Source organism: Schistocerca americana, chromosome 1 (assembly GCF_021461395.2).
Source record: "Schistocerca americana isolate TAMUIC-IGC-003095 chromosome 1, iqSchAmer2.1, whole genome shotgun sequence".
In the NCBI taxonomy this organism is placed as follows: domain Eukaryota; kingdom Metazoa; phylum Arthropoda; class Insecta; order Orthoptera; family Acrididae; genus Schistocerca; species Schistocerca americana.
In genome coordinates this window covers 533,171,095-533,197,629 of record NC_060119.1, presented here as the reverse complement: position 1 = coordinate 533,197,629, position 26,535 = coordinate 533,171,095, and the positions used below count along the sequence as shown (strand labels likewise).

General features: G+C 43.8%; 2 protein-coding genes across 4 annotated transcripts in view; one reads left to right on the top strand and one right to left on the bottom strand.

Annotated features, from left to right (window-relative positions):
- The window catches only part of LOC124605466 (glutamine--fructose-6-phosphate aminotransferase [isomerizing] 1-like), a 156,959-nt gene extending 137,265 nt beyond the window's left edge, over positions 1-19,694 (bottom strand). For all 3 annotated transcript variants that reach the window (XM_047137170.1, XM_047137178.1, XM_047137187.1), the window contains exon 1: positions 19,553-19,694. In XM_047137170.1, the coding sequence (XP_046993126.1) occupies positions 19,553-19,559 (7 nt within the window). In that variant the 5' untranslated portion in view covers positions 19,560-19,694. The remainder of the gene's footprint in view (positions 1-19,552) is intronic.
- Positions 19,695-20,418: 724 nt separating this feature from the next.
- The window catches only part of LOC124624637 (mRNA turnover protein 4 homolog), a 44,358-nt gene continuing 38,241 nt past the window's right edge, over positions 20,419-26,535 (top strand). The window contains exons 1-2 of the mRNA XM_047149119.1: positions 20,419-20,582; positions 22,110-22,272. Coding sequence (XP_047005075.1) covers positions 20,555-20,582; positions 22,110-22,272 — 191 coding nt within the window. The 5' untranslated portion in view covers positions 20,419-20,554. The remainder of the gene's footprint in view (positions 20,583-22,109; positions 22,273-26,535) is intronic.

Sequence of the window (26,535 nt, the reverse complement as noted above, 5' to 3'; positions counted from 1 at the left end):
ATTTGTACGGGCGCTGGTAACGGCGCAGTTGAGCACCCCACAAACCAATAATAATAATAACCATCTTCTAATACAATTCTCGCATTGCTGAAGGTAGAGAGACGGTGCTGCCACATTCGATGGCGACTGGAGACTGGTCTCAGCAGCACTCCGCTCTGCTACAAGTAAGCGTTCTCCAGCGGTGGTGTATGGAAACTCTAGGGGGCCTGTCTACGCCAGTCTCTCATTCGTCGTTGCGCGTGTGGCAACGACTGTGCTTACCTATGGTTCCGTTGCCCAGGTACCAAGCTTGCCACCGTTACCTCATTCTTTGGACAACACTATGTTCTACATCGATTAAGTAATAAAATGATTTTGATATCGACTCGAAGAATGGTCTGATCACCACGATGGTTATTTTGGATGTGGTGTGCCCCTGCCTTCCTCCGGTATTTAAAGTGACTCGTCCCACAAATTTTAGGCAGAGCTCCAGTTTAACATGGAATTCAAACCGCAGCGCAGCTCAGATTTGTTGCTAACAAATCACTGCCAGAGGCGAAAGAACCGATAAGAGACAGAAAAAAATCCTAGGACCAACAGGGATACTGATTCCGGAAACAGTGGATTGGCAGTCTGGCACTTACCCACACCACCATTTCAGAGGAATAATTCGCATTAAATTTTAACAGTTTTCTTTATATACTGTGCAGTCCCAACAAGGCTTACGAGAACCACTGATAGGTCTAGCTGTAATTACAGCGACAAAAAAGATTACGGCCCGCCCCAGTGCGACCATACGATTCCAAGATTACGTCAGCTGTACTTCAATCTCCGAAAGTGTATACTGTGATATGGTAACATGTCCAGTGTAAGATATAATGACGGGTTGTTTGCTTAACAAACATAATGAGGCCCTGCGCTACTGTTACTTTATCTGGCTCTCTTTCCACAGCTTGAATTTAAAGTGCAGTACAGCTACCCGAGTAATCACTGGCGTCACAACTCCGTCACCTGGGTAAAGTAAGCAATCGCTATCGCTGCTAATATTGTCTGTATAGATTATAGTACTGGAGAGACACATCTCTCCTTTCAAATTTGATTTGATGCTAATTCTACAAACTGTTGGTAGGGGAACCACTGGGTCACGTTTTCGAATTTTGCCACGAGATACAGCTTCTTAAGTGATTATCTGACTTGTATTCGATGATGCTACGCTGACGGTATTATGTTGGAGGCTTACCAGTTTATCAGTGTCTAGAGCTGTGTAACAAGAGAAACACTCCCAGACATAGCAAGGCACGAGATCAAACTATTTATAGACAGACACTTTGAAATGACACAAATGAGGATGTAAGAGCCTTACTTCTATAAATAATATTCCTATACATGTAAGACAATTCCACGGTTCCATTCCGCCGGTTAGCAATATACACGGTCCAGTCACATTAATGTGTCCATCGCCAATGTTCGACGTCGACATACAGTAACCACCGACAGACGGTATCTGGCAGCACTAGCAGTGGCGGGCATATGAAGCTTGGCGGGGGGTGAGGTGGGGGTGGGGGAATAGGGGGAGGGGGAGAGGGGAGACGAGGAAAACCGTGCAGATACGGAGCGGTTTCCCTGACGTCCAAAAGGGCATGATCTTGGCATTCGGGCCAAGGGTGGAATCATTTCTGAAACGGCAAAATCTGTAAACTGTTCGCATGCCACCATGGCTAAAGCAGTGTACCGTGCATGGCAAAATGACGCTACCCAAAACCGGCGCCGGGGTAACTGTTGCGAATCATGGGCCATAGATGACAGGTATGAACGACGGCTGCGGAGATGCGTACGGACGAAGAGACGTGCAACTGTTGAACAACTGACCGCCTAGATGAGCGAAGGGCTACCAACAGTGTCTCCTCAACGACCGTTCAACAAATGTTGCTGCGTACAGACCTCCGCCTCGTGGGACTGGGCGGCCACCCCTCACTACAGAGGTCAGACAGCGTATGCTGGGCAGACTGGCAAAATAGGATAGGAGGCGAACTGTAGCGGAACTAACATCAGAGTTTAATGCTTGACAATGTATAAGTGTGTCTCAACACAAAGTGCACCGAACACTCGTAACGGTGGGGCTCCACAGCCGACGACCCATACATCTGCCAGTGTTAACACACGACATCGGCAACTACAACTGAAACTGGCACTTAACCATCGGCACTGGACGTTGGCGCTATAGCAGAGCGTTGCATGATCTGATGAGTTCTGATACCTTCTTCATCATGCGCGAATCTGTCGTCCATCAGGGAAACAGCTCCAGTTGATGTGCTAGACCCCAACTTGCCAGATTTGAGCCCGATCGAACACATCTGGGATGTGACTGAACGTGGCGTCAGAGCTCATCGCTCCCCTCCCTGCAATTTACCGGAATTAGGTGACGGGTGTGTTCAGATTTGGAGTCAACTCCTTCCAGAGATCTCAAAGGCCTCATTGCTTCCAGTCCACGACACGTCGGCTCTGTTATCCGTGCCAGAGGTAGACATGCCGGCTATTAAGTAGCTAGCCATAATGTTCTGGCTGATTACTGTATATAAAAGGTACGGCCAAACTTTCAGGAAACATTCGTCACACACAAAGAAAGAAAATATGTTATGTGGACGTGTGTCCGGAATCGCTTACTTTCCATGTTAGAGCTCATTTTATTACTTCTCTTCAAATCACATTCATCATGGAATGGAAACACACAGCAACAGAACGTACCAGCGTGACTTCAAACACTTTGTTCCAGGAAATGTTCAAAATGTCCTCCGTTAGCGAGGATACATGCATCCACCCTCCGTCGCATGAAATCCCTGATGCGCTGATGCAGCCCTGGAGAATGGCGTATTGTATCACAGCCGTCCACAATACGAGCACGAGGAGTCTCTACATTTGGTACTGGGGTTGCGTAGGCAAAAGCTTTCAAATGCCCCCATAAATGAAAGTCAAGAGGGTTGAGGTAAGGAGAGCATTGAGGCCATGGAATTGGTCCGCCTCTACCAATCCATCGGTCACCGAGTCTGTTGTTAAGAAGCGTACGCACACTTCGACTGAAATGTGCAGGAGCTCCATCGGGCATGAACCACATGTTGTGTCGTACTTGTAAGGGCACATGTTCTAGCAGCACAGGTAGAGTATCCCGTATGAAATCATGATAACGTGCTCCATTGAGCGTAGGTGGAAGAACATAGGACCCAATCGAGACATCACCAACAATGCCTGCCCAAACGTTCACAAAAAATCTGTGTTGATGACGTGATTGTACAATTGCGTGCGGGTTCTCGTCAGCCCACACATGTTGATTGTGAAAATTTACAATTTGATCACGTTGGAATGAAGCCTCATCCGTAAAGAAAACATTTGCACTGAAATGAGGATTGACACATTGTTGGATGAACCATTCGCAGAAGTGTACCCGTGGAGGCCAATCAGCTGCTGATAGTGCCTGCACACGCTGTACATTGTACGGAAACAACTGGTTCTCGCGTAGCACTCTCCATACAGTGACGTGGTCAACGTTACCTTGTACAGCAGCAACTTCTCTGACGCTGACATTAGGGTTATCGTCAACTGCACGAAGAATTGCCTCGTCCAGTGCAGGTGTCCTCGTCGTTCTAGGTCTTCCCCAGTCGCGAGCCATAGGCTGGAATGTTCCGTGCTCCCTAAGACGCCGATCAATTGCTTCGAACGTCTTCCTGTCGGGACACTTTCGTTCTGGAAATCTGTCTCGATACAAACGTACCGCGCCACGGCTATTGCCCCGTGCTAATCCATACATCAAATGGGCATCTGCCAACTCCGCATTTGTAAACATTGCACTGACTGCAAAACCACGTTCGTGATGAACACTAACCTGTTGATGCTACGTACTGATGTGATTGATGCTAGTACTGTAGAGCAATGAGTCGCATGTCAACACAAGCACCGAAGTCAACATTACCTTCCTTCAATTGGGCCAACTGGCGGTGAATCGAGGAAGTACAGTACATGCTGACGAAACTAAAATGAGCTCTAACATGGAAATTAAGCGTTTCCGGACACATGCCCACATAAAATCTTTTCTTTATTTGTGTGTGAGGAATGTTTCCTGAAAGTTTGGCCGTACCTTTTTGTAACACCCTGTATATTCCCACCCTTCACAACGCCTCTATATGATAACAAATCTTGTCGAATCTAAACAAAAGGAAACTGCTAGGCGATGTTTTGCCTTTGTTTCAGACTGGTAAGACCGTGTTTCTCAAAAAAAAAAAAAAAAAAAAATGAATCATTTTTATGCCATGAATTGTACAGAACATGAGGAAGTGTTAACGGGATTTTTAAAAGCAGCGATTTTCTCATAATTTTCATAATAGAGGCAGTTGAAGATAAATCCACTGAAGGCTGTCGTCACATGTAGTTGGGTTAATATAAATCTAAAGAGATATGTTTCTTAGTTGATAATTCTTATTTCTTATGAGGAAGTAAGACTACCGTGGCATGCTGAGTAGCACCGCAACTGTAGTGTATGACTGTAGTGGTTATGGCAAATTGCACGATGCACTGTCACGACACATTTTTTTTATTTTGTTAGCAGATGTACTTGTTTGACACGAGAAGCCCCCGCCCCCTCCCCTGCCACATACATGAGGCGCAGTGAGGCCCTGGCCAGATTGCCATACTGTCAAACATGAATTCATGCAGTTTCAGTGTTCACGTGGTGTTCACGTGGTGAAGGAATACTTCTTTATCAGTAATATTAAAACAAAATGCAACACTGTAAAGTAGACTTCACCACACTGAAAAGCACATCTACTTTATGAATTGCCCGAGCACAACATTTCACACTAAGTAACACGATTGTCATCTGCGAACAGTAAGATCTGAGCACTGAAACTAAGGTCATTAAGAAACATGTAAATCCCTAGCGCGGTTTCCTGAGCCACGCATTGTTGGAGTTTCAGGAACAATGCCTCTCTAAACCGGCAAATGGATGAATAAGTGATATTTAAGTGACCGGCAGAGCTGTTCTAACTCGTTGTCGAGCATACCGATCAACTATTTTAAGTCCGCGTAATGCTCTACCAGTTGAGGAATCGAAGTTTCTTAGTGACCCAACTCAAAGTGTCAAACGAGCCGTAATCCTCCTAGTCCTCCAAACCCCACAGAAATTGCCTTGAATACGGAACTGGACTAGCAGTCCTTGTAATAAAGGAGTCGGCGAAGAACAGCTCACTCAACGTCAAGGAGCTATGTACACGACTAGTCTTTCACGCCTTAGCGTAATGTTTGTTATAATAAATCTTTGACAGACTACAGCCAAGAGCAGTGTGGGGAATAGCGACACATACTGACAAAGTTGGTCTCCAGAGCGCATTTTTGGCTGCGAAAGGCAGGGTTCTGTTTCAAGTCATATTAACGCTGACAATTTTAACCAGACATTTGTAATCTATCACGTAATAGAATTAATAACGTACATTCCGCTGTAGACTGAAAGGTCTTTTCTGGTAACTTCCTCTTTCGTTTGCTGCAGACATTCTAAGACTTCCTCAGCACCACCTATCGGCCACAGTCGGACCTTAGGCTATCTTCTCTTCCACTACAACGAGAGCCACACGAGCCAGCTGTTTACACACAACGCAAATTTTATTACATGCTTATTTAGAATTGTATTCCAAGTTTAATGTGACGTTTGGGAAGTAGCCTTGGAGACATCAGCGCCAATTCCGAAGATTCGAACCAGCTAGGGTTACTTAGCTGGTAATCCGATGCGTAGGTCCAGTACAAACTGGGTTTTCATCGCTAATCGCGCATGCAAACGGTCTATACATCGCGCCATTACTGCAAGTGACCAACTCGAGCAGGCCAATGATAAGTATTCGGGCCAAAAATAATCTGTATGGTCCATAAATACACGTAACGCCTCCAGCAGCTCCAGCAAAGCTCTAAGTTGCTCTTTTTCATGGTCTAATCGTAAGACACGGTTCAAGATCGTTAACGGATTTAGTTGTCTAAATTTGTATTGGTTGTGTGTAAGTGACGCTAGCAGATATAAATTTCAGTAATCATACAGTGTACTCTGCACATGAACTGTAGTTAATCTATGAACGATTACTGCAGAGAGCGTGGACCTTCTGCAGACTATTCACAGGTTTCCATGAATGTAACGTAACATAACATCTTTCCCGTTTCAGTACATGCGATCTAAGCATATACATTAAGCTCCTTTAGTGCTCGCTCGTTTCCCTCCCCCCCCCCCCTTTCCTCCTTTTTTTCCGCAGCTCGTGGTCTAGTGGCTAGCGTGACTGCTTCTGTATCACGGGGTTGGGGATTTTCTCTCCTCGGGGTCTGGTTGTTTGTGTTTTCCTCGTCATTTCATCTTTATCATCATCATAATTCGTGGCAGTGGCTCCGTTGGACTGTGTAAAAATTGGGACTTTGTATGGGCGCTGATGACCGCGCAGTTGAGCGCCTCACAAACCAAACATCATCATCTCTCTCTTTCGGGAGCGCAGTGTTGGCGAATTTCGTTACTTCTATCTACATCACGCGCCAACACTGTCGCGGAATTCACTCACACTATGTGTTCAAAGCTATGCCTCGCAGGAGCTTCCCAAGCAATCTATGTATTTGTCAGTCAACCAACACTTGCCTTCGTCGGTAAAAGTAAACTATACCTCCGTCCCTTCAAGAAAGTTGTTTGTCAGATTCATTGCACATGGCCACATATAACTGCAACCAAAATTTACAAATTTAGCATTAAAGGGATATCAAACTGATACAACCGTTGGCGTGGAGTACCTTTTAAGAATGTGTGTGTAGCTTAGATCCATTCTTTACAGCACTAGAAGACCTGTCCAGATCATAACGTGCAATGGAAGTACATTCTCATGAAAACAGTTACTTGCCATTAGTAACTTTTCCAGATAAATTACAGACTCTAAATGTAACTTATTTGCATGACTGTAATTATAGTCAATTGAAACAAGGCAAATCCGGCATTTTCTCAATTTACATCACCATTCTTTTCTTTACATACCTCCAGTGTTTGGGGTAAATCTAGTAGTTTATCTTAATTTGTTTTGATTATCCTCTAATGGCAAACACGCTATGGATTGAGAATGCTCCTCGAAATCGTTTCGTTTGCATCTTTTATTTTTTGAATGTATGCATGGCTGTCAGTCATGTCAAATGTTTGTAACGATTTGTTCGCAGAAAATAGCTGCCAGGTGTCTATCATTTCCAAACAATCGCATTTACAGACTTCACATAAAAAGTAGAATTTTTCTCCGTAAACGCCTACTGCCAGTAACCACAAAAACGCCCGTCCACCTTAGTCCGGAATGCCCAAATACTCAGTACTCATGTGCAGCTACACATATCAAAAAACGTTTTGCATCACCCCGGTTCCCAGAACTCCTGAAGATAGACGTTGATTGTGGATATTGTATAGCAGGCACAGTCCCTTTGACCGTTCAGAGATATCACTAAACCCGCCCAAAGATGTAAACAACCATGCATGAGCAGCGCCTATTAGACGGAGGGGGTCCGACAGCCGATCAGTTCCAGTCATTCCACGAGGAAGGAGGTACACAGCTCGTGTTGTCTGTAGTTCAACCATGCCTAGACGGTCAATACCGCGGTTCGATCGCGTCCGCATTGTTACTTTGTGCCAGGAAGGCGTCTCGGAGTGAACGAAAGCGATGTTGTTCGGACATGGAGGAGACACAGAGAGACAGGAACTGTCGATGACGCGCCTCGCTCAGGCCGCCCGAGGGCTACCATTGCAAGACCGTGACCTACGGATTAAGGCTAGGAGGAACCCTGACAGCAAGACCACCATGTAGAATAATTCTTTTCGTGCAGCCACAGGACACTTCCGACGTCCTTGGCGAGGTCCATCTTTGCAACCACGACACCATGCAGCGAGGTACAGATGGGCCCAACAACACGCCGAAGGGACCGCTCAGGATTGGCATCACGTTCTCTTCACAGATTAGTGTCGCATATGTCTTCAACCAGGTCAGAATGAACGCCTTAGACACGCTGTCCAGCGAGTGCAGCAAAGTGGAGCTTCCCTGCTGTTTTGGGGTGGCACTATGTCAGGCCGACGTACGCCGGTGGTGGTCATGGAAGGCGCCGTAACGGCTGTGCGATACGTGAATACCATCCTCCAACCCATAGTGCAACCACATCGGCAGCATATTGGCGAGTCATTGTCTTCATGGACTACAATTTGCACCTACATCGTGCACATATTGTGAATGACTTCCTTCAGGATCACGGCATCGCTCGACGAGGGTGGCCAGCATGTTCTCCACAGACATTAACCCTATCAAACATGCCTGGGATAGATTGAAAAGGGCTGTTTATGGACGACGTGACCCACCAACCACTCTGAGGCATCTACGCCGAATCGCCGTTGAGGAGTGGTACAATCTGGACCAACAGTGCCTTGACGAACTTGTGGATATAATGTAACGTCGAATACAGGCATGCATCAGTGCAAGAGGACGTGCTACTGGGTATTAGAGGTACCGGTGTGTACAGCAATCTGGACCACCACCTCTGAAGGTCTCGCATTATGGTGGTACAACATGCAATGTGTGGGTTTCATTAGCAATAAAAAAGGCGGAAATGATGTTTATGTTGATCTCTATTCCAATTTTCTGTAAAGTTCCGAAACTCTCGGAACCAAGATGATGCAAAACTTTTTTTGATGTGTGAGTGATCAGCATCTAACTTCATTGCTGACGATCAGACAATTTCCTTGTGTTCATTCGACTATTAGCAATTATCCCCCCCCTCTCTCTCTCTCTCTCTCTCTCTCTCTCTCTCTCTCTCTCTCTACATTTAATTAAACAACCTCAAGGACACGTCCATTTTACTGACAAGTGATGAGACAGGTAGTTTATAATTGTAGGAGTATATGACAACAAATGCAGACCAAATGAAACACATTTACAGTAAAGGTTGCACCAATACACAGTGTAAACCAACCCCCACCCCCCTGTCCTACGACTGCAACGTAGGCGTGTATACTAGCATGCAAACAAACGGTCGTAAAGATGTTGAACGACATCCGGCGATAAAGTGTCCAAAGCACCTTGCATCTTTTGTTCGATTCGGCAATGGTTCTTGCTGCCTCTGGAGAACGAGTAAGTTCCTGCTTCATCGCGTCCCTTACGTGTTCAGTTGGTGACAGATCTGGTGATCTTAGTGGCCAGAGCAGCTGTACACTACGAAGAGCACTTTGCGTCGCCGCACCCATATGTGAACGTGCGTTGTCCTGTTGATAAAGCACATCACCCTCCTGTCAAAGAAATGGCAGTAGCACGAGGATAACAACTTGTGAAATGTAATGGGCACTTGTTACTTTACTCCGCAGAAACGCCAAATGTGATCGCGAGTTGTAAGTGAGGGTTTTTTCCATGACTCCAGAATAGCCGTGCTTGGCGATGTCTCGGTAATCTGGCCAGAGCCACACGTGATCTCACAAGTACTGCTGCAAGCAGGCGGCGGTTCCCAGTGGTCGTGGTCCTTGGTGACAGATCAGTTACAACAAGTGCCCTGATTTCTTTCTCCGATGGTGTTCGGTCGGCCACTGCTGTCCTCATAATGCTTCGACCTTGACGTGTGTACTCTCTGGACGTGTAAAACCTGGTCTATCGATGTGGGAATGTTCCACAGAGCATTGCTGAAAGAAGCGACACACCACCGATACATTGCGCCCAACATGTGCAGCAACCCGTCGATATGTCCATAGCCGACCGCTGAGGCCGAGCGGTTCTGGGCGCTTCCGTCTGAAACCGCGTTGCTGCAACGGTCGCAGGTTCGAATCCTGCCTCGGGCATGGATGTGTGTGATGTCCTTAGGTTAGTTAGGTTTAAGTAGTTCTAAGTCTAGGGAACTGGTGACCTCACATGTTAAGTCCCATAGTGCTCAGAGCCATTTGAACCATATATATATATATCTTCCCGCAGGCCCTTAATATGACCCCGCTCAAACGGCTGAAATTGCTTAATAGGAGCACGTACTCGTCGTCGGGGCATGATTGTACCATAGAATGATTGTTGCACAAAACTTTTCACCTCGATACTCAGCACAGTTACTGCCTGCAGACTGAAAACAGAGGGCGCACAGACAAGCCTCCATAGCGCCATCTGATGGGCGATGACTGTGACAAATGAATCACAACACTACGGCCCCTCAGTACGCACATAGTATACCCTGGTGGCATCGAACGCAGTTATTGAGGGTCTCGCATTTTTGCCGCCACTGTGTATCCCGCAAGACATCTTACCTGAGTGGCTGAGTGTACTTCGTGCACCCCTGAGCAGGATTCGAAGCAGAATTTAAACAAAAACCTCCATCTATTTTTATACAGTCACTTGTTTTCTACACTGAAGCGCTTTTTCGATAACACCATAGCAGCTTCAAGTGCATGCCAGAGTCTCTATGTCGTTATATCAGACAGAGACGGAAGTTTTTGCTTAAATTTTACTTAAAAACCTGCTCTCTTGCTGGTCAAACAACAGAAGGATAGAGTTCGCGCTGACTTGCTTACCCGTTGCTCGTGAATATTTCACTATCGAGAATGCTTGACGTTGGTCACTCTTGGGCGTATGGCGGTGCTAGTTGTTTACAGTGTATGTTGTCTTTCTGCATACGCCGCCTTTCGAGTTTCTTGGCGCAGCCCAGCCCACCGAGGGTTTTAACTGCCACGCAAAGCGATCTCTCGTTTCAATCGCGCCTCGAAAATGAATGGGTGTTTGCCTGTCGAAGGCGTTACCCACCTGTATTCCTGCTGTTGTTTCAATAGATGAACAGTTGTTTCCAAGAGATGCACATCAGTGTACTCACGAGCACAATGTTGTTCGAAGAATCCCGGCACGTACTAGACGGTACTCTCTTCTGATGAAGTACATTTCCGATCCAATGACAGATACACGACATGCTTTGTTTGTACCCAGTGCTAATCAACACATGAGGTCGGATGTGCTCTATGGCCAGGCTCACTGACATTTAAGAAGATCCATAGATTGCTTAACTTGCTATGACAGCACTGTTGACGTGGGTTGACGCTAATTCGTAATTGAGATACACTACTGGACATCAAAATTGTTACACCAAGAAGAAATGCAGATGATAAACAGGTATTCATTGGACAAATATATTATACTAGAACTGACATGTGATTACATTTTCACGCAATTTGGATGCATAGATCCTGAGAAATCAGTACCCAGAACCACCACCTTTGGCCGTAATAACGGCCTTGATACGCCTGGGCATCGAGTCAAACAGAGCTTGGATGGCGTGTAAAGGTACAGCTGCCCATGCAGCTTCAACACGATACCACAGTTCATCAAGAGTAGTGACTGGCGTATTCTGACGAGCCAGTTGCTCGGCCACCATTGAACAGATGTTTTCATTTGGTGAGAGATCTGGAGAATGTGCTGGCCAGGGCAGCAGTCGAACATTTTCCGTATCCAGAAAGGCCCGTACAGGACCTGCAACATACGGTCGTGCATTATCCTGCTGAAATGTAGGGTTTCGCAGGGATCGAATGAAGAGTGGAGCCACGGGTCGCAACACGTCTGAAATGTTCCGTCCACTGTTCAAAGCGCCGTTAATGCGAACAAGAGGTGACCGAGATGTGTAACCAATGGCACTCCATACCATCACGCCGGGTGATACGCCAGTATGGTGATGACGCATGCACGCTTCCAGTGTGCGTTCACCGCGATGTCGCCAAACACGGTTGCGACCATCATGATGCTGTAAACAGAACCTGGATTCATCCGAAAAATGACGTTTTGCCATTCGTGAACCCAGGTTCGCCGTTGAGTACACCATCGCAGGCGCTCCTGTCTGTGATGCAGCGCCAAGGGTAACCGCAGCCATGGTCTCTGAGCTGATAGTCCATGCTGCTGCAAACGTCGTGGAACTGTTCGTGCAGATGGTTGTTGTCTTGCAAACTTCCCCATCTGTTGACTCAGGGATCGAGACGTGGCTGCACGATCCGTTACAGTCAAGCGGATAAGATGCCTGTCATCTCGGCTGCTAGTGTTACGAGGCCGTTGGGATCCAGCACAGCGTTCCTTATTACCCTCCTGAAACCACCGATTCCATATTCTGCTAACAGTCATTGGATCTCGACCAACGCGAGCAGCAATGCCAAGATAAGATAAACCGCAATCGCGATAAGCTATAATCTGACCTTTATCAAAGTCGGAAACGTGATGGTACGCATTTCTCCTCCTCACACGAGGCATCACAACAACGTTTCACCAGGCAACGCCGGTCAACTGCTGTTTGTGTATGAGAAATCGGTTGGAAACTTTCCTCATGTTAGCACGTTGTAGGTGTCATCACCGGTGCCAACCTTGTGTGAATGCTCTGAAAAGCTAATCATTTGCATATGACAGCATCTTCTTCATGTCGGTTAAATTTCGCGTCTGTAGCAGGTCATCTTTGTGGTGTAGCAATCTTAATGGCCAGTAGTGTACATTCGCCATCTTATAGCGCGAAACTTGCCTAACCGCGACCAACTATGACAACTTGAAGATATACAATGGGTTACGTAAGTCAGACGCCGAACACCATCATTTTTGAAAAATATGCCCAGCGTTGTCCAACGCTGCCAGCCTCGGCGAAGACAGTTCACGCAGCCACATCTCCGTGCGCCGTCACTGCTGCGTCAGCGTACGTCTGTCTTTACAATAGCCGTGCCAGTGCTGAAATAAAGCACGGCTGCTGTAGCTGTTCCACCTGCCTTTCACGTCACTTCTTCAGACAAGACAGATTCCGCAGCTGCCAGAGATGCGCTGTACTCCTTGGGTCACGTGCAGGCGCTCCTTAGAGCAAGAACGCAGTTCCACGAGTTGATTAGTTGCGAATTACTACAATCTTTGCTTTTAAAAGGCTCATATTAGTCAAAGACGATTCCCAGAGACATCGAACAGAACACACAAATGATGACCGAAGATAACGCTGTCGCTGCAGATAAACCAGTGTGGGCAAAGCCAGTAGCACATCAACAAAATAAGCTACCCTTCACTGTTAACTGCACGAGCGTATAAAAAAAAATATCGTTAACACTTCCTTATGATCTCAACAATTCATGGCATAGATATGGTCTATTTTCCTGTGTCGGCTCAGATAGAAATTGTGTCACGAAGTAACTCGACAGATCGAAAAGTTAATTCTTTCAGATTCCAACAGCCCAGAAATGGTTGGGACACAGGGTCTTATGAGTCTGAAACATCGGCAAAACTTCGCCTAGCAGTTTCCTTTTCTTTAAATTCGGCACGATGTGTTATCATATAGAGACGTTATGAAAGATGGGAATATTTGGGAAACTCTGACCAGTAACAAGGCACGAAAAACGTGGAAGACAATTTAACTGTACTTTTGGAACATAGCAAATGGAACGAAATCACTACAAATTTATGAATCCTCAAAAATCGCTTTCTTTTATTTTCTTTAATTTGATCCCATTTGTATCTGCGTTTATCCTCAAGGAGCCTTCTTTGTACTAAAATTATCAAGAGAAACTATTTCATATGATTTGACGATCAGCAGCTGTACGAAATATTATTTCACATAATTCGCTGAATGCAAATTTCATGGCATCAGTTGCAATCGTTACAGAAGTATTACCCAACTGCTATGTGTCATAAACCCTCTCTTCCTCACCAGGTAATCTGAAACAGCCTATTGTTCTGTTAAAGTTAAAAATAGCGTAAAAACCATCTCGCTGCAATGTCTTGTGCGTCAACATTAATTTCGCTAGTGCCACAACAAAAACACTGGCGTTCTTTTCCATGAGAGATGAGGCGAGATGCTCACTCATTGATTACGGTTCAAAACTGCATTTTTTTCAATGAATCTCTGTAAACAAATATAGGAATGAATCTTCTTTTTCAAAAAAATAATCCTTGTCTTCGTCAGAAGTGATGCACCGTCTATTCTAACATCGTTAAAAGAAGGCAGAGAAAGCAAAGTTTCCCACTGAAATCACAGTCTCAAGATGAAAGGAGTTTTCACGGAAACGTAGTAAACTTTAAATGCGCGGTTGAAGGAACAGTAACTGTTCTTTGATATCTCTGAATCGATAAAGGAATTGCCGAGAATCTTCTTAAAAGATGCCAACGCTGAGCTGTTTCTTTACCCACTAATTCCAATTATCTCGCTGTTCATGAACTTTAAACCCTTACTGCAGGCAAATTTTCACATGTCACAACTGGGTAATACAACTATACCCACTGCAGCTGACTTCGCATTCAGCGAATAACTTGGAATAATATTTCCTTCAACTGCTAATCGTCAAATCATATGTAAGTATCATAAGCTGAGACGAGGCGTACGACAATATAAATGGTCTCAATTCTTTGCAATCTTATAATTTTCCCTGAACGGGAATTAAGCAATGTTGCGAGCTTAAAGGGAGACGTTCATAAGACTACGATATAGGAAAGGGAACACTGACATATGGAGGTTTTGATATGGCTGGGAAGTGTGCCCGGACAGCTGAAGGAATCGAGACCATTTACAAGGTCCAGTCACACTGTTGTGACCACCACTCAGAAGCCTGAATAATCACCTTTTGCAGCGCGAACAGGCAGGAACAGTGTCAGTAGGGTTCTGGAAGGCACCGACAGGCATGTGGAGCCATCCTGACTCCAGTGCCAGGCCAGCTACGCTACGTTTTCTCGGCTGAGGATCCATGGCGCGTACAACCCGATCGAGGTGGTCCTAAAGATCCTATATTGGGTTTAAATCCGGAAAGTTTGTTGGCCAGGGGAATACGATAAACTCATCCTGGTGCTCTTCCTACCACGCACGTACACTGCTTGTGGTGACACGTTGCATTGTCCTGCTAGCAGATAACATCGGACCGAGAAGATAACAAATAGCATGTAGGGGTGGACATGGTCGCCAAGAATAGATGCAAACTTGTGTTGATTCATTTTGCCTTCGAGAACGACGGTATCACCCAAGGAATGCCACAAAAACATTCTCGAGACCGTAAAGCTCCCTCCTGCGGCCCGGATCCTTCCGACGATGGTAGCAGGGCCGTACAAACATACGATCATCTGTCCGATGGAGCGTAAAACGCGATTCATCTGAAGAGGCCATCTGTCGCTACTCAGTGGACGCCAGGCGACTGCTGCCGAGCTCCATATGCATCAACGTTCGCTGAACAGTCGTGTTGATGAGACACTGGTGGCAGCACCTTAGTTCATCTTCGCTGTCAGTTGTTGAACAGTTGCACATCTGTTCACCCGCGCCTCGTGATGACTGGGTGTTGTGTGCTGTCCTTAGGTTAGTTAGGTTTAAGTAGTTCTAAGTTCTAGTGGACTGATGACCATAGATGTTAAGTCCCATAGTGCTCAGAGCCATTTGAACCGTTTGTTCACCCGCACACATTTCCACAGCCGTCGCTCACCCCTGTCATCTATGGCCCATGGTGAACCACAGTTGCCTCGATACTGGATTTGGAGAGTGCCATTTTGCCATGCACAGTGCACTTTAACCACAATGGCACACGAACAGTTTGCAAACTTAGCCGTTTAGGAAATGCTTCCAGCCTTGGCCAAAAAGTCAATGATCGTGTACTTTTTGACATAGGCAAATCACTCTGTTTCTGCATTATGATAACGACTGCACGGTTTTTCTCGTCTCCCCGACACACTACACATACCCTCCACTGCTAGTGCTGCCAGCTCTGCCTCCTGTCAGTGGTTATTGTACGTTGACGTCGAACACTGGCGCGGTTCACACACCGTCAGGTGGCTTGCGGAGTATGGATGTAGAATGTGACTGGACCGTGAACATCGTTGTATGCTTCGCCTAGACTTATGAGACACACACTATGTGATCAAAAGTATCCGGACACCCCCGAAAACATACATTTTTCATATTAGGTGCATTCTGCTGCCACCTACTCCATATCAGCGACCTCAGTAGTCATTAGACATCGTGAGAGAGCAGAATGGGGCGCTCCGCGGAACTCAGGTGACTGGGTGTCACTTGTTTCAGACGTCTGTATACGAGATTTCCACACTCCTAAACATTCCTAGGTCCACTTTTTCTGATGTGTTAGTGAAGTGGAAACGTGAAGGGACACTTGCAGCACAGAAGCGTACAGGCCGACCTCGTCTGTTGACTGACATGGACCGCCGACAGTTGAGGACGGTCGTAATGTGTAATAGGCAGACATCTATCCAGACCATCACATATGAATTCCAAACGGCATGAGGATCCACTGCAAGTACTATGACAGTTAGACAGGGGGTGAGAAAACTTGGATTTCATGGTCGAGCAGCTGCTCATAAGCCACACATCACGCCGGTAAATGCCAAACGATGCCTCGCTTGGTGTAAGGAGCGTAAATATTGGAAGATTGAACAGTGTAAAAACGTTGCGTGGAGTGACGAATAACGGTACACAATGTGGCGATCCGATGGCAGGTGTGGGTATGGCGAATGCCTGGTTAACGTCATCTGCCAGCGTGTGTGGAGCCAACAGTAAAATTCGGAGGTGGTGGTGTTATAGTGTGATCGTGTTTTTCATGGAGAGAGCTTGCACCCCTTGTTGTTTTACGTGGCACTATCACAGCACTGGCCTACATTGATGTTTTCAGCGCCTTCTTGCTTCCCACTGTTGATGACCAAATTCGGGGATGTTGATTGCATCTTTCAACACGATCGATCACCTATTCATAATGCACCGCCTGTGGTGGAGTGGTTACACGACAATAACATCCTTGTAATGGACTGGCCTGCACAGAGTCCTGACCTGAATCCTATAGAACACCTTTGAGATGTTTTGGAACGCCGACTTCGTGCCATGTCTCACCGACCGACATTGATACCTCTCCTCAGTGCAGCACTCCATGAAGAATGGGCTGCCATTCCCCAAAAACCTTCCAGCACCCGATTGAACGTATGCCTGTGAGAGTGGAAGCTGTCATCAAGGCTAAGGGTGGGCCAACACCATATTGAATTCCAGCACTAGCGATGGAGTCATTTTCAGCCAGGTTTCCGGATACTTTCGATCGCATAGTGTACATATGCTTTCACAATCAGCAGCTGTATGAAATATTCCGAATGGTAGGCTGAATCAGGATTTCAGAGCATCAGCTGCAATGAGTAAGATGTATCAGCCAGTTTGTGACATGAAAATTTAGCTCCCGTAAGAGCAATATTTATAAACTAAGAGATACTAGGAATAGTGGGGTAAAAAGTTGCTCAGCGTTGACATTTTTAAGTAGATACTGCAGTTCCTTTATTGATTTACAGATATGGCGGAACACTTACTATTCCTTCAACCTCACATTTAAAGTTTACTGTGTTTCCGTGAAAATTGTTTTCATTTTGCACTGAGAGTTTAGCGGAAAACTTTACTTCTGCCTTCTTCTAACGAGGTTAGAATAAGCGCTGCACTACTTCTTGTGACAAAGATAATGGGGTTTTTGTCAAAGTAGAATCGTTCATATATGTTTGCAGCGATTCACTGAAACTATTCAGGTCCTGAATCGAAATCACTTAGTCAGCATCTGCATCATCTCTCACTGAAAACAACACAAGCATTTTTATTGCGGCAGTAACTAAATTAATGTTGACTCATAAGTGATTGCAATAAGGTGATTTTTACGCTCTTTTTGATATTAGCAAAACCATAGGCTCTCTCAGATTACTTAGTGAGAAGAGACGCTTTGTAGGGTGCCAAATGTCACAGTAAATTTCTGATACACTGAAGCCACAGGACAGACGTCTGGTGTCAACAAGGTTGGCGAAAGCTGTCATATTCATCGTGAGGTTGAAACGCACTGTTGTGTCCGTGTTTGCTTACAAATTATATATTTACAGATAGCAAGGAGAAATTTTCCTGTTATGTTATATAAAGCAAATAAAAAACCCAGTGGTGAAGCTGTAACGTAAGCTAATCATGTATGTGCAGAAACGAAGAAAAAAATTGCATTTGCTCAAGGCAGAACCTATCAAAAATTAGGGCTGCCGTTTAGATGTGTGCTAATCACCATAGTCACAGTTTTAGCGAGTGGTAACCTACCTATCTGACATTTTGAAAATGTTAAGCTCTTGATACGTGCTTGGGCAGGCGTTACCTTTGTTGTTCGCACGACGTTGCGGAAACATCCTTTTTTTATCCGAAGAAAATGTTTGCTCGTTACCTTACAGAAAATACGTAAACATTTCTATTCCATAATGTCGCTCCATCTCGTTTCCTGAACAGGCTAAACTCCATCTTCCATCTATATTTTTTGATCCATTGTTGAATAAACGATTTAATGTCTGTTGACAGCGTCGCCATCCACGACAAAGGATTAACTCACTTGTACAGAAAATCTGCTGGGAGTTTGTTGGGAAAAAGAGGATATTTGCAGGGTCTGATCTGGGAGAAAAACCACAGTAAAACTAAATCAGAAATGTCTGCACCAGGACTTCACGCAGGATTCACCTGACCGCGTGCCAACAGACCAGCTATTGCCAAGTCTCCGGCTATCTCTCCGGAAAGTCCTTTGCTTACGCCAGATGACTATACTGTCGAAGGAAGCTGTGTTCATCTGACTGCGCGATTTCGGATACTTTTATCAAACACAAGAGTCTCTACTCATCCACATAAAAAAGAGCAAAAGACAAACCGCTGACAATGACAGTTTTAAACTATATTATGGGAAGCCGCAGTATATATACCCGTGAACTGTTGGAAGCGCTTTAATGTACCGAAGAGAAAATCCCCCTCGTGACACTCATACAGTTTGGGGAACTGGACGCAGTCACGCTTTACCCACATATAATCTGATTAAGGAAGAAAATCTCTCGAAATTATGTGATCTAATACTCAACAACGCTGCGTCTATCTCCAGGGCGTGTGCTGACATTTATTTCGGTTCTCATAATAGAAAGTCAAATTTTGGCTTGTATAACTAACTTACTTCACATTTTATGCTCGACTGTGCTGCGAAATAGCTTCACGCTTCGCTTAACGAGATTATGACTCGGTTAAGAAATTGCCAACTCATCTGGATTAACAAGAAAAAGTACAAACATCTGAACGAAACACAATTAGCAACATCAGCTCCCTACCGCAACAATGGATTATGCTGAACACGGGAAAACAGTATACTAATGTGTAAGAGTACCGGTCTCTGTTTCCGTAAGGAAGTACTTGTACACTGAAGTATACTAAATAAGAAATACTACAGAACAATACCCATAATATAACTGGGCACACGAAATCTACTAACTGCGACGAAAAAAGTTTATTACTGATTAAAATGTTAGTAACGACGCTCAAATGTCGGCAGATACGAATTATCATTTTCCTTTCTTTTACTGCTGTACAACATAAAATATACATAGCACTACAAAACTGGCAAGTTTTCTAGGCATAAACAAAGGCATATCATATTGTTTACATCAGGGATGAACTTGCATCTAAAAAAGAAAGCAATAACCTATTAAACATAGCATTCAGAGTAAATAAGGAGAAACAAGAGCCCATATATTACTGATACCTGCAATCTATCGATATAACTCACCACACATGATGCTGGTGTTACTGCCACGTCTGGTCCACACACCCTTCCAATGCAACGTCCACACAGGAGTGAGGCTCTTGGCACCAAACCTTCGTATTTTAGCCACATTGACAGTACAGCGAAGCAGAGAAAAAAAAACTCTCACTTGTCGTCTGCTAGCTCCACCAAAGATATTAGTACGGCAGAGATTAATCTGTAGTGAACTTAAGGAGTAATAAACTCGCTGATCCACCATTGTTTCTCCTGATCAAAATTCTTTAAGTAGAGAACTACTGCCTGATCTTCATTTGACAGTTAAATGATTTCGAAAGAGTGCCATGCTATTCATTCATGTTGTTTTGTAGTTAGTAAAACTTTCTGGATTTTGACACAAATCACCATTCAAGGTGAAAACGAAATTATTATTCAATGTCGTCACACAGTACCTTAACTATCATCAACTTGCAAGAGAGGATGCTCGTATAATTTGCTACTGAAAGAACGTTTCGAACTGGTGGCTGCAAAGTAAAAAAAAAAAAAACTACTCCAATAACGCACGTACTTCGTTGAAGAAAATTGACTACAATACCGAGTTTTAATCACGCAATAAACACTATAAACCCGATGTGCTAACCGCATTAATGTCAGTTGCTTTCATATGCTGTATTTTCTATCAAAAATGGGTTTTGTTGTAATTGTGAAATTGGTTTATTCAATATAATATCTGGTTGCCCATCTTATGGATTTTCTAAATGATACGCGTTTGTTAATGAGGAATTTTAATATCTAGCGCCTAAGAAAGTAGCCGCAATCTGACACCTAACAACCTTCAAATGCATACTTTGGCGGCGAAGCATATCTTTCTGCGTGAGTATTTTGGAGAAGCTGTTTAAAGAAAAAAAAAAAAACCTGAAAACAAAGTTTCACATGGTGTGGTTGATGGATACACGTGTGAGGATTTCAGAATATTTGAGTTAATTTTCTTAACATATCAGCTGTTCTTCTGTGTTCATAGCAGCCAAAATGCCAAAGTCTAAAAGAGATAAAAAAGGTATGTCTTAGCCGGCTTGTCATTTTATTGATTTCGATTAAAGTAACGTCGTATTGTCACTTTTCTAAACTATAGTATGATTTTATGATACCAAGAGGTCCACTCGTCCAGTACCTCGCACTGAGGAAATTACCCGAAACGGACTAAACAAAATAAAGAGCCGTGTTACTACGAAGAGCACGTGTCTTGAATATTCTGATCGCTGTTCCTTATTTATAAATGTTGCAGTAGTCATATGGCCAAAGGAAAAAGTGTTTTTAACTTCCCACGTTTTTTCTTATCATTGTTCGCCACCCCCTTTTTTTTCTTCGTTCATATATTTTACGTTTTAGTGTGTGTCCTTTTTGATAACACCCAGCATTATGCAGCACTTCGATGTCCGAATGCAGAATATCGTCCTCATTCATTTACTTTTATAATAGCTGTTTTTGCAGATCGTTTGTTGAGGTAATAGAGAATTATTTTACGGGCTATTCCCAACAGTGGCCAGTATGTGTCCTGAGTTAAAAGATTGAGTAGTCACTATGAAATGAGTAGGTATGATAATGATAGCAACAGTTCTGGTTAGAATATCACATGACACAAACAAATTTGTTGTTGAAGTAATACCAGTGGTAATTCCAGAACCATTTATGTGTGTTACATTTCCTATGAATGTGGCGCAACTTGTACACTCTTGGGCATGTTTTTGGGAAGATAATGATTTAAGTTTAATGCTGGTCTAGTTTACTGTTTTACTTAGTAGTGTCATGAAGTAGTTGTCATGTCTTTGACTGCTTGTCAAGTCCACGAACTCTGGTCATCCCAGCTTAGAAAGTCTTCTGTTTTCTTAAGTTACTTTGTGTGACTGGATGTATACTGGCCTTTGGTTTATGTCCCATTAATATGAAATTACAATGCTCAAAGACATTGTTTTGAGCTCCAGAGTGGTTGCATTAGTATAGAATATTGTTTTGCTGTCTGTTAGTGTCAGTCATGGTAACAAACCAGAAGAAAAAATTCAATTGTTTCTTACAGGAATATCGTATGACCTTCCGCAGATGATCATGGCACTGACTTTAATAATATTGTTATCCACCGAAGTAGCTGTGCATGTTAAAACGCTGCTTCTGGGGCGGAGGTGCACTGGCTCTGAATCAAATCCATTCAACAGATTTGCGATGAGGGTCAGTGTGCCGCCATCGTGGATGTATTTTTTTATACAGTTACCCATGTTAGACTGCGTGTGTACTGTGCTGGTACCTCAGTGACACGATTCGTAAACATTTAGAAAACTTTCACATGAATAACGCTCCATGCAGACAGTTGGGGTAGACACATTCAGTCGTGGGGAGGGTAACAGGGTTGCAATATGAAGTGTATCCAGCCTCCTCTTAAATAAACTATGTCAAATCCATTAGTAACCACATTGACCCATTGTAGATGTGAGACAAAGGCACAAGAAAAAGAATGATAATGTTGTTATCTTCATGTTAGTAAGTCAGTACCATTTGTGCAGAATTTCATGTAAATGGTTTTATGTTGCAGTTTCATTGACGAAAACAACTAAAAAGGATCTGCAGTTTAAACAGCAGCTTGTTGATGAAATCAGAAGATGCATTGAAAACTATTCAAGAATATTTGTCTTTTCAGTACAAAATATGAGGAATGCCAAACTGAAGGACTTGCGCAGTGAATGGAGACACAGCAGGTAATAAAGTGTGTTATGTATCAATATGTATTGTTCTGTAGGTGTCTCATCAATTAGCGCTGAAAGTTTGAGTAAGCTTAATTGATTAGGGGTCTGCTGAAGTGTTCAGTGTAGGCTATTGGTTAGACTCTGGGACATAATGATGTTGCGGCATCTGATATTGTGTATAGGTGGTGTATTTGAAATTTGGCGCCTGGGAAGAGAGCTTTTGTAGTGTTTTGTTTGATGTGGCTCTCTTGTAGTAAATTTTGAGGTCTAGAAAGTTGTTTGTATCTTGTTATTTCTAAATTTATGTAGTAGAAGATGTTGTTTATTGTCTGATTGCCATGGATCTTACAGAAGTGTGATAGTCAGTATTGAAGGTATTTTAATTCTGTTTTCGTGACTGTGAGAATATGTATTTTTGTCACTAAACAGGCTTTGCTCTATTGACATAAAACATTAGTAGTGGTGGTCTTTGTCTGATTTTGCATAGTTCTGCAAAGTCTTTGCACACTTTCCTCTAGCGCAGAGACCCTACAGACAAAAGCTCACTTTTATGATGTAAATTCTGGCTTCTCTCTCTTTGATTTCTTACTTTACACCCTATATTTTGGTTATTATGGTCTGTCCACATCTGAGTTTGACTGAACATTTTTGAACAATCTGTGTGGGCCGTGTGCGAAAGTAGCCAAATCCTCATTGCGGTAGCTAGACCATGTGACGGTGTCATCAGGAACCCATACGGTAATAGCCCAGACACCACAGGGATCACACTAGTTATGCCTGAGTTGCCATATCACCATGCAGCTTGAGGTGTACATGCTAGTCTGTTTGGGGTACTGGTCATCACACCAGGTATCCTTCGTGCTGGCTTGGTGTCACCCAAGAAGGGAGCTCTCATTCAGAGTAGGGGCTGCCATGGCAGATATTTTGTGCCATAAAACAGCCAGAGTTATCAGTAGGTGGTCGCAAGAGCTTGGGAGTCTCCTGTGACAGACCGCAATTTAGTGCTGATTATTATGACCCTAGGAGCTTTCCCCTTAGCTAAACCATTTGAGGAAAGCAAAACCAATCAACTTGCAGCCAGTTTGTCCACTCAATTCCTGGTTTGCACCCAGACGGATGAAGGATCCTTTCTCTCCACTAAACCAAAGTTTATTGTGAAGAATGTTGAAAATGTCGTTGTTGTATTGTCTTCCTTTAGCAAGCTACAAAATGGTTATATCATAAGACGACCTATCCAGCCCGGTTCCAGGTGTTGTGCTGTTGTAAACAGCATGGTGACGTACCTGTTACAATCAAACCCTGTAAGAACCTCAGTGTCTTATAGGGGTAAATTTTTAGTCACCTCTTAATATTGCAGACAGATGAACTACACAAACACTTGAAGAGATGAAGAATCCACTTGGTACATAATGTCTATCAAGGCCCGCCAGCCAACAAGGTATACACTGGTATATTCATCCTCACTTTTGAGGGTGATTTGGTTCCAGTAAAGCTAAAAATTGTGTGTTAACACTCTGATTTGAAGCCTCGTATTTCCCATCTGTGGTGCATGGTTTTAAATGCCAGCATGTTGAGTATATATCTTCCTGATGTACATACAGTTTGATTGGTGGAGACATGGCTGGACACATCACGAGAATTCATGTGTGCTACAACCGGCTTGTGTCAGTTGCAGGAATGACCACTCCACAATCCCTGAAGTGTGCCAACCAGCTCAAGGAATGCAAAATTGCGGAACTGAAGGTCATATATTTTGAAGTTGGGAAAATATGATGGTTTGTATTCAGTTTCAGTGAAACCTTCCTTGGCCATTACTGTGGTCAGGTAGCCAGTAAGTAGTACCTTCTGTATTCAATTTCTTGACATTGACATGCAGTAGGTGCATAATATAAACTTGACTGTGGAGGCAAAAGGCCCTCCCCTTAGATAATTTCTGTGGTACTGTCTTCGGGAACCACTCCTCCAGCATCTACCAGTGATAGGGCTCCCTCTTGGAAACACTTTCCCCGGGAATCCACAGATCATATACCCAACACAAGCCACAGGCCGAAGTCGCCCCAGACCATGGCTCTCAGGTTTGCCCACTCTTCTTCCATTCCTACACCCATAGTGAGTAAGTCCTCACAAGACTCTTGACTGCCGAAAGTTGTGAAAGAGAAGAGGAAGAAATTGCTGTAGAGACTCCTAGGCATGAGATTACACATTCCAGGTTGTGTCGCAGTACAATGGATCTATGAATTACTACTTAATTTTTAAAGTTTGACGTAATAGTTATCATTGGCCATTTAGCTACAGCCACCTTTCTTATGTCTGTCCCAGGGTTTATGAAAAACTGCAGATTTCCTGTTGATGCTCACCTCATCGCAGCCGTGCAGCTCATGGCTGGCTGCAGCTCCCTTGTTGGAAGACTCCAGCCTAGTCTTGGCCGCTTAGCAAAGCCAATACTTACAAATCCATGATTTCAATTATTTTTACCCAGCCGGCTGCTCACCAGTGTGTGTGTGTGTGTGTGTGTGTGTGTGTGTGTGTGTGTGTGTGTGTGTGTGTGTGTGTGAGATCTTACCATTAAACAATCCAGCATCTGAATGTGATTCGCAGACTTCATCTGCTCTAGGTCTTCAGCCACATTTGGCTGGAAGATGTTTCCCCTTTGCAATTGAAAGTGAGCAATACTTACACCAGGCAAAAGTTCAATGTCCATTGAACACTGACTAGCTTCACCAACATGCTTAGCAAACTGCACAGTCTTTTCCTAAGTGCTAAGACTTGATTGCAGTATTTTGACCTACTGTTTGGCACAATCACATTTTATTTGGATGTTACTAACTTCAAATGAACTATCTTTTGACCGAGGGACTGACAATCTCATTGATTGGTCCCCTGACTCCCAACCAAACAACCATAAAATGTTCAAAGTACTCTCAGCAGTGTACAAAACAGACTGTAATAGGGGAATGATGCTATTGGCTGGAGTGTCAAGTGCTACATTGCCTCTTGCTGCTGTGCATCTCCCCGTCATCTGCCTTTACTTCTTCGTTGATTGTCCTCGGTGTCGACGTACTGTGTTGCTGCACTGGCTGAAAAATAAGGTTTGTTATTTGGACACTGACTACTGTAAATGATGTAGCTGACAGATACACAGTTGCGTTTTACAGTTCTTTACATTCACTGTTCACAACCCCCCATATGTTTAACTTTCGATAAGCCTCATTAGTAGGTTGCAGGCAAACATCCACGTACTGCTACAATAGTTTTCTGTTGAACATCTATGAGCAGTAAAAGCCTAACCACATGGATTCTTGTAGAATAATAATGTACATATGGAACAGACACTGTCATTGTTCTAACACACGGCCTAATTGTGTTACACTTATTTCAGGGATGCATTGTTGTTGATCTAACCAATACAGATTTCTTGTCTGGAACTCGGTCGTGGACTGACTGGCTAGGGTCCAAAAATCGGGCCCTTATATATCCTCACAGTAATAGGCACTGAAACTACACATTGTTCGAAGTTAAATTTACAGAAATTGCAATTAAAACTTAACTCATTAAATTAGCTGAATACATTGAAAAATTGGTTCTTTTTAACAGTTTCTCCTCCTACAAGGTTAAGCCGAATTATTTGTTTAAATCATGAAATTAACAGATATCGTTACACAAACAATACTTTTGACAAAACTGGTAATTATTTTGGTATTAATTAACGTCTGGCTTTGCTAAAATATTTTTAAATAGAGCCCTAGTTTATGCGACAACATTGGGTTGCGCCATTCGTTGCATGGAATGAGTTGCATGCATATGGTTTTATATTTGACTGTAGACACAGCGAAACCAGTATACACTTCAGTTTCGTCATTTTGTGGGTTCCTGAGTCGTGACTGAAATGAAAGTTTTGGCAGTTGCAAGTCGCACGAGTTGTGAAGGAGTTAAAGCTTGTTGCGGGAGCTTGCTGCATAATAAAACATTAAGAAACGTGTTTCGATTCATGACTGGATGAAGAAAAGATGTCGGCGCGGTTGTTCAGTTTCCTTGCTGAAATAATTTATAATGGTAGATCCAAGAAGTTCTTTTAATTGTCTTAGAATGTCACCAGAACTGTTACCGTTTCTTCTAAATAGAGTTAATTATGCGATAAGGAATATAGATATTGTAATGCATGAAGCACTGTCGCCAGAACTGAAATTACGTATCACATTACATGCATTACAATGGAGAACACTTGACGGTTTTAGTTGGTGATGCTTTTTTATTAACACCAATAACATTAACAGC